At 47.1% G+C, this 8,722-nt stretch overlaps 1 protein-coding gene across 1 annotated transcript; it reads right to left on the minus strand.

Annotated features, from left to right (window-relative positions):
- Nucleotides 1-2,563: 2,563 nt before the first annotated feature.
- LOC120043595 (extensin-like) lies at nt 2,564-7,982 on the minus strand. The gene is made up of 3 exons (XM_038988159.1): nt 7,637-7,982; nt 2,929-3,239; nt 2,564-2,776 (listed from the first exon to the last, which is right to left on the minus strand). Exons 1-3 carry the CDS (start codon nt 7,980-7,982, stop codon nt 2,564-2,566), a joined length of 870 nt encoding a protein of 289 aa, XP_038844087.1.
- Nucleotides 7,983-8,722: the final 740 nt, after the last annotated feature.

Here is an 8,722-nt window from a genome sequence, read left to right on the forward strand (position 1 = left end):
GTTGAGTTAGAACTTGGTCTTACCATATGTTGAGTTAGAACTTGGTCTTACCATATGTTGAGTTAGAACTTGGTCTTACTATATGTTGAGTTAGAACTTGGTCTTACCATATGTTGAGTTAGAACTTGGTCTTACCATATGTTGAGTTAGAACTTGGTCTTACCATATGTTGAGTTAGAACTTGGTCTTACCATATGTTGAGTTAGAACTTGGTCTTACCATATGTTGAGTTAGAACTTGGTCTTACCATATGTTGAGTTAGAACTTGGTCGGGGGAGGCCGTCATTGTAAATAAGATTCTGTTCTTAACTGACTTGCCTACTTAAATAAAGGTTAAATTAAATACAAAATAAATCGTTAGCTGAGATTTAGCCTAGCCTAGTTTGTTTAATGTGTTTGTAGTAGGGCTACAAATATTGGCAAACAAATATAAATTCACCGTATTTAGGCTAGAAGGTCATATCATGAGTAGGACTACATGTGTCCTGTGAGCGGTATTATAGCAGCAATAACTAGTGGATCATGTGCACAGCCCGAAGGGTTAACAACCCAGGAGGCATTGCGAGTGAACCCAATCAGAAGACACCGTGGTGAATAGGATGCATCTGTTTGCCTGTTTTACTGGCTCTAAATAAGACGATGCTAATGAGAGCGGACAAAGGGGCGTGTTTGTGAGAAGTGGCATTTTTTAAAAACACCAGGTAGGTTCAGCTATGCTGCTGATATCTTCATTAGACAATCCAATAATATCACTTGTTAGAAATCAGAGGGACAACAAATAAATATTTGGGCATTTCTCCCACCCCGTATCATTATTTAAAATGTCAGCTAGGGATGAGTGCAAAGTGTATCACAAGCCACCATCAGAGATACTGATTGACGACTGTCTAGGGAGTAAAACTGTTGGGTAAAGAGAACGGAAGAGAAGGGTGAGTCTGAAATATCACTCCATCCTCTATTTAGTGCACTACTTTTAACCAGAGCCCTATGAGACTTGGTCTATAGTAGTGCACTACTTTTGACCAGAGTCCTATGAGACTTGGTCTATAGTAGTGCACTACTTTTGACCAGAGTCCTATGAGACTTGGTCTATACTAGTGCACTACTTTTGACCAGAGCCCTATGAGACTTGGTCTATACTAGTGCACTACTTTTGACCAGAGTCCTATGAAACTTGGTCTATAGTAGTGCACTACTTTTGACCAGAGTCCTATGAGACTTGGTCTACAGTAGTGCACTACTTTTGACCAGAGTCCTATGAGACTTGGTCTATAGTAGTGCACTACTTTTGACCAGAGTCCTATGAGACTTGGTCTATAGTAGTGCACTACTTTTGACCAGAGCCCTATGAGACTTGGTCTATAGTAGTGCACTACTTTTGACCAGAGTCCTATGAGACTTGGTCTATAGTAGTGCACTACTTTTGACCAGAGTCCTATGAGACTTGGTCTATAGTAGTGCACTACTTTTGACCAGAGTCCTATGAGACTTGGTCTATAGTAGTGCACTACTTTTGACCAGAGCCCTATGAGACTTGGTCTATAGTAGTGCACTACTTTTGACCAGAGCCCTATGAGACTTGGTCTATAGTAGTGCACTACTTTTGACCAGAGCCCTATGAGACTTGGTCTATACTAGTGCACTACTTTTGACCAGAGTCCTATGAAACTTGGTCTATAGTAGTGCACTACTTTTGACCAGAGTCCTATGAGACTTGGTCTATAGTAGTGCACTACTTTTGACCAGAGTCCTATGAGACTTGGTCTATAGTAGTGCACTACTTTTGACCAGAGCCCTATGAGACTTGGTCTATAGTAGTGCACTACTTTTGACCAGAGTCCTATGAGACTTGGTCTATAGTAGTGCACTACTTTTGACCAGAGTCCTTTTGACCAGAGTCCTATGAGACCTAGCTGCGCTGAGTGTCTTCCATTGCATGCAGAGTAAAACTCTAATTTCCATGTACTTGCTCTGTTGGCCCTCTGTTCCCATTACATTACATTACAGTTATGAGATAATGATGTTTCTCTTCACTTCGGAGGACCATAGAGAGAGAGAGAGAGAGAGAGAGAGAGACAGAGAGAGAGAGACAGAGACAGAGAGGATAGGAGAGGGGAATACAGCTGTTGGAGTTGGAGAGTTGTTGTGGAATATTCTGGAAATTCTGTCAACTCTGTACCTTCTTTGCAATGTAACCTCCAAAGCAAATGGAGACATTTGCCATAACTGCAGACAACACAGATTATGGAGTATGTTTCCCTTAGTTTGTTCATCAGGCTGACCCCTGACCCCTGACTGCTCTGTTACTTCGTATATATTTTAGCATTTTCTTCCTTGCATTTTTTAGAACTCTCTGAGGCCCCCTTTGGGTCCCGGTTTGAGACGTGCCTACTGTGCGTGTATGTGTCTGTCCCTGTGGTGTCTCTGCTTGTCTGTCTGTCTGTCTCAGGGTTTAGGCCATGCCGGAGAGCCATCTGCGAATGTGTGGCCAAACTTTACAATGCTAATGACAGCGCCTGGAGGCTACGGAGAAGACCTTACAAGATGCTTCATCATCTCTTATTTATTCATCTGCTAATCCTGCCTGGTGTTCCAAGGTAAACAAGTATATCCCACGCCGGCCAAGGGGCTGTGTGGGCTGTGTGGGCTGTGGGGCTGTGGGGGCCGAGGGTATGAGGGGCTGGGTGGGCTGTGGGGCCTGTGGGGGCCTGTGGGGGCCCGAGGAGCCGGGGCCTGTGTGGGCTCTGGAGGCCGAGGGTATGAGGGGCTGGGTGGGCTGTGGGGGCCGAGGGTATGAGTGGCTGTGGGGGCTTTATTTCTACCTGTATGGCATATTTCTAATTTGTTGATTATTTTTATGTATATATTTGTGTTACTGCATTAGTTTCATTTCAGTGTTATTGGATTACTCTTCAAGTTCAAGATTACTGTGGGCTGTGGGGGGTGTGGGGCTGTGGTGACTGTGGGGGCTGTGGGGGCTGTTGGGACTGTGGGGGCTGTGGTGACTGTGGGGACTGTGGGGCTGTGGGGCTGGATGGGCTGTGGGGGCCTGTGGGGCTGTGGGGCTGTGGTGACTGTGGGGGCAGTGGTGACTGTGGGGGCTGTGGGGCTGTGGGGGCTGTGGGGCCTGTGGGACTGTGGGGGCTGTGGGGGCTGTGGGGCTGTGGGGGCTGTGGGGCTGTGGGGCCTGTGGGACTGTGGGGGCTGTGGGGCTGGGTGGGCTGGGTGGGCTGTGGGGGCTGTGGGGAGTTCAGTTAGAAACACAGGTGAGGATGGAAACCAAGGGATTGACTTAATAATTCTTGTGGTGGCAATAGCCCCCACAATAGAATGGCATTGGTTGAAGCTCAATGTTAAATTCTAATATCCCTACCATTATATCTAAGCCAATATGACACCAATGTCAATGACAATTTGCTAATCAACTTGATTGGATGTACACAACACACTCCCCGCCTCTTGTCATGAGCAATATGGCCGTCACCAAGAACCACATGCCAGATATTTTAACAGGGTCGTTAGTATTAGGACAAAAAGTACATTTCTTGCCCCGACCTAGCTCCAATATCTAGGCGTCAGATACAAATGAGACTACAGCCTCCATTAAGTGACTATTAGACTTGCCACGTTTCGGACTATTTACGTTTGTAGGGGAAACATTTTTTGATGACATTTATAATTTATCGCTCTCACATGCTAATTTCTGTCCATTAAAAACCAACGACGGGTTTTTTAATTGGGAAGAAGGAATTGGTCTGAAGCCGGAAAAAGGAAAATAAAATGAATGCGTACCTCAACGCCTACTCCACCCATGCTATACCAAGGTTTTACAGCACCTCAATGCCTACTCCACCCATGCTATACCAAGGTTTTACAGCACCTCAATGCCTACTCCACCCATGCTCTACCAAGGTTTTACAGCACCTCAATGCCTACTCCACCCATGCTCTACCAAGGTTTTACAGCACCTCAATGCCTACTCCACCCATGCTCTACCAAGGTTTTACAGCACCTCAATGCCTACTCCACCCATGCTCTACCAAGGTTTTACAGCACCTCAATGCCTACTCCACCCATGCTCTACCAAGGTTTTACAGCACCTCAATGCCTACTCCACCCATGCTCCACCAAGGTTTTACAGCACCTCAATGCCTACTCCACCCATGCTCTACCAAGGTTTTACAGCACCTCAATGCCTACTCCACCCATGCTCTACCAAGGTTTTACAGCACCTCAATGCCTACTCCACCCATGCTCTACCAAGGTTTTACAGCACCTCAATGCCTACTCCACCCATGCTCTACCAAGGTTTTACAGCACCTCAATGCCTACTCCACCCATGCTCTACCAAGGTTTTACAGCACCTCAATGCCTACACCACCCATGCTCTACCAAGGTTTTACAGCACCTCAATGCCTACTCCACCCATGCTCTACCAAGGTTTTACAGCACCTCAATGCCTACTCCACCCATGCTCTACCAAGGTTTTACAGCACCTCAATGCCTACTCCACCCATGCTATACCAAGGTTTTACAGCACCTCAATGCCTACTCCACCCATCCTATACCAAGGTTTTGCAGCACCTCAATGCCTACTCCACCCATGCTCCACCAAGGTTTTACAGCACCTCAATGCCTACTCCACCCATGCTCTACCAAGGTTTTACAGCACCTCAATGCCTACTCCACCCATGCTATACCAAGGTTTTACAGCACCTCAATGCCTACTCCACCCATGCTCCACCAAGGTTTTACAGCACCTCAATGCCTACTCCACCCATGCTCTACCAAGGTTTTACAGCACCTCAATGCCTACTCCACCCATGCTATACCAAGGTTTTGCAGCACCTCAATGCCTACTCCACCCATGCTATACCAAGGTTTTACAGCACCTCAATGCCTACTCCACTCATGCTATACCAAGGTTTTACAGCACCACAATGCCTACTCCACCCATGCTCTACCAAGGTTTTACAGCACCTCAATGCCTACTCCACCCATGCTCTACCAAGGTTTTACAGCACCTCAATGCCTACTCCACCCATGCTATACCAAGGTTTTACAGCACCTCAAGGCCTACTCCACCCATGCTCTACCAAGGTTTTGCAGCACACAACTTTGACCCCGGTAGCTATTTTGGTCCTTCTCAAACAGCCTAATTCATACTCTTCAGTGGATTAATGGACTTTACAGCGTCCTGCTATTAAGATAATATATACTGGTATATTGCTACAATTTAAGGCCATGTGGAAAACAATAATGCAGGCACTAGGGACGGTGGTGTGAGAACCCGGGTCTGGGCGGAGGAGATGGAGTCGTTGTTTGTGTACATCAGGAAGTTGTTGTATGTCATTTACATGTCCTTTGGGTGGTTGACCATTCTTGATAAAAAACAAGAAACTGTTTTGAGCGTGAATAACCCAGCAGCATTGCAGTTCTTGACACACTCAAAGTCTCAAACCGGTGCGCCTGGTACCCACTACCATACCCCGTTTTTCCGCTCAACCCTTTTTACTTGATTGTTGAATTAAGGCCAATACTTGTTACTTACAACATCATGCTAATCACATTAGCGCACGTTACATCAACAGTCCCGGTGGGACCAATCCCATAGTGGTTTTAAAATAAAAAACTGAAATATACATATCCATCAGTATTCAGAACCTTTACTCAGTACTTTGTTGAAGCACCTTTGGCAGCGATTAAAGCCTCAAGTCTTCTTTGGTATGACGCTACAAGCTTGGCACACCTGTATTTGGGGAGTTTCTCCCATTCTTCTCTGCGGATCCTCTCAAGCTCTGTCAGCTTCGATGGGGAACGATGCGGCACAGCTATTTTCAGATCTCTCCAAAGGTGTTCGATCGGGTTCAAGTCTGGGGTCTGGCTGGGCCACTCAAAGATATTCAGAGACTTGTCCTGAAGCCACTCCTGCATTGTCTTGGCTGTGTGCTTAGGGTCATTGTCCTGTTGGAAGGTGAACCTTCGCCCCAGTCTGAGGTCCTGAAAACTGGAGCAGGTTTTCATCAAGGATCTCTCTGTACGTTCATCTTTCCCTCGATCCTGACTAGTCTCCCAGTCCTTGCCTCTAAAAAACAGCCACACAGCATGACACTGCCACCACCATGCTTCACCGTAGGGATGGTGCCAGGTTTCCTCCAGACGTGACACTTGGCATTTAGGCAGAAGTGTTCAATCTTGGTTTCATCAGACCAGAGAATCTTGTTTCTCATGGTCTGAGTGTCCATTAAGTGCCTGCTGGCAAACTCCAAGCGGGCTGTTATGTGCCTTTTACTGAGGAGTAGCTTCCGTCTGGCCACTCTACAATAAAGGCCCGATTGGTGGAGTGCTACAGAGATGGTTGTCCTTCTGGAAGGTTCTCCCATCTCCACAGAGGAACTCTGGAGCTCTGCCAGAGTGACCCTCGGGTTCTTGGTCAACTCCCTGACCGAGGCCCTTCTCCCCCGATCGGTCAGTTTGGCCGGGCGGCCAGCTCTAGGAAGGGGCTTGGTGGTTCCAATTGTCTTCCATTTAAGAATGATGGAGGCCACTGTGTTCTTGGGGACCTTCAATGCTTTCTTGGTATCCTTCACCAGATCTGTGCCTTGACACAATCCTGTCTCGGAGCTCTACAGACAATTCCTTCGACCTCATGGCTTGGTTTTTGCTCTGACATGCACTGTCAACTGTGGGACCTCATATAGACAGGATAGACAATCTTTCCAAATCATGTCCAATAAATTGAATTTACCACAGGTGGACTCCAATCAAGTTGTAGAAACATCTCAAGGATGATCAATGGAAACAGGATGCACCTGAGCTCAAGTTCGAGTCTCATAGCAAAGTTTCTGAATACTTATGTAAATAATGTATTTATGTATTTTATTCAATCGATTTTAGAATAAGGCGGTAACATAACAAAATGTGAAAAAAGTCTAATAGTTTCCGAACGCACTATATATCAAAATCAAATCAAATGTTATTTGTCACATGCGCCGAATACAACAGGTGATATCGTGTCACCTTACTGACAAGCCCTTATTAACCACCAATGCAGTTTTATGAAAAAGTAAAAAATAGATAAGTTAAAATAAAAAATAAAAGTAACAAATAATTAGAGCAGCAGTAAAATAACAATAGCAAGGCTATATACAGATGGTACCGGTACAGAGTCAATGTGCGGGGGCACCGGTTAGTTGAGGTAATTTAGGAAATATGTACATGGACACTAACGGTCAAAAGTTTTAGAACACCTACTCAGGGTTTTTCTTTATTTTTACTATTTTCTACATTGTAGAATAATAGTGAAGACATCAGAACTATGAAATAACACATATGGAATCATGTCATTAGTGGGGCCTGGGGACTGAGAGTGGGGTGTTGGGGTGTAATGACTGGGGAGTGAGAGGGGGGTATTGGGGTGTAATGACTGGGGACTGAGAGGGGGGTGTTGGGGTGTACGGACTGGGGACTGAGAGTGGAGTGTACGGACTGGGGACTGAGAGTGGGGTGTACGGACTGGGGACTGAGAGGGGGGTGTTGGGGTGTAATGACTGGGGACTGAGAGTGGGGTGTACGGACTGGGGACTGAGAGGGGGGTGTTGGGGTGTAATGACTGGGGACTGAGAGTGGGGTGTACGGACTGGGGACTGAGAGTGGGGTGTTGGGGTGTAATGACTGGGGACTGAGAGTGGGGTGTACGGACTGGGGACTGAGAGTGGGGTGTTGGGGTGTAATGACTGGGGACTGAGAGGGGGCTGTTGGGGTGTAATGACTGGGGACTGAGAGGGGGCTGTTGGGGTGTACGGACTGGGGACTGAGAGGGGGCTGTTGGGGTGTAATGACTGGGGACTGAGAGGGGGCTGTTGGGGTGTAATGACTGGGGACTGAGAGGGGGCTGTTGGGGTGTACGGACTGCGCTGGGGGGGCTTTATCCCTACAGCTATTAGGAGGTAATTAAGTCCTAACACCACAGAGCCTCCCATGGCTACTATAACACAACTGCAAATGGAAAGCTTACAAGCTCCTTTAGACGGCAGGACAAATTGAATGGAACTCATTGGGCTTTAGCCATTATTCCAGCGGACCCATCTGGCTGGGAAAAGAGAAAGGGGGGTTGCTGGAGGTTGTGAGGGGTTGTGGTTGGTTCGCTGCGAGGTGTGTGTGTGTGTGTGTGTGTGTGTGTGTGTGTGTGTGTGTGTGTGTGTGTGTGTGTGTGTGTGTGTGTCTCTGTGTGTGTGTGTGTGTGTCTCTGTGTGTGTGTGTGTGTGTGTGTGTGTGTGTGTGTGTGTGTGTGTGTGTGTGTGTGTGTGTGTGTGTGTGTGTGTGTGTGTGTGTGTGTGTGTGTGTGTGTGTGTGTGTGTGTGTGTGTGTGTCAGCTCCTCTTCAACAGGCAGCTTGAGGTTTGCTTTTGCCAACCTGTTCTCTGATACTCGGGGGTCAGGCAGGGGGGGCGTGTGTGGGGGGGAAGGGGTCAGGCAGGGGGGGCGTGGGGGGGGTACAAGGGCATTACACCCACAGATTTAAACAACAGCACAGGGATGAATATATTTATGCCGCAATTCACACGCTATAGGAGCTCCAGATGCTTAGCTAAAGAAAGAAAGTATCCTATCCATACTGTTCTGAGACCTGCTGCTATCTATCCATACTGTTCTGAGACCTGCTGCTATCTATCCATACTGTTCTGAGACCTGCTACTATCTATCCATACTGTTCTGAGACC

The sequence above is a fragment of the Salvelinus namaycush genome, unplaced genomic scaffold, assembly GCF_016432855.1.
Source record: "Salvelinus namaycush isolate Seneca unplaced genomic scaffold, SaNama_1.0 Scaffold972, whole genome shotgun sequence".
Taxonomy (NCBI): Eukaryota; Metazoa; Chordata; class Actinopteri; order Salmoniformes; family Salmonidae; genus Salvelinus; species Salvelinus namaycush.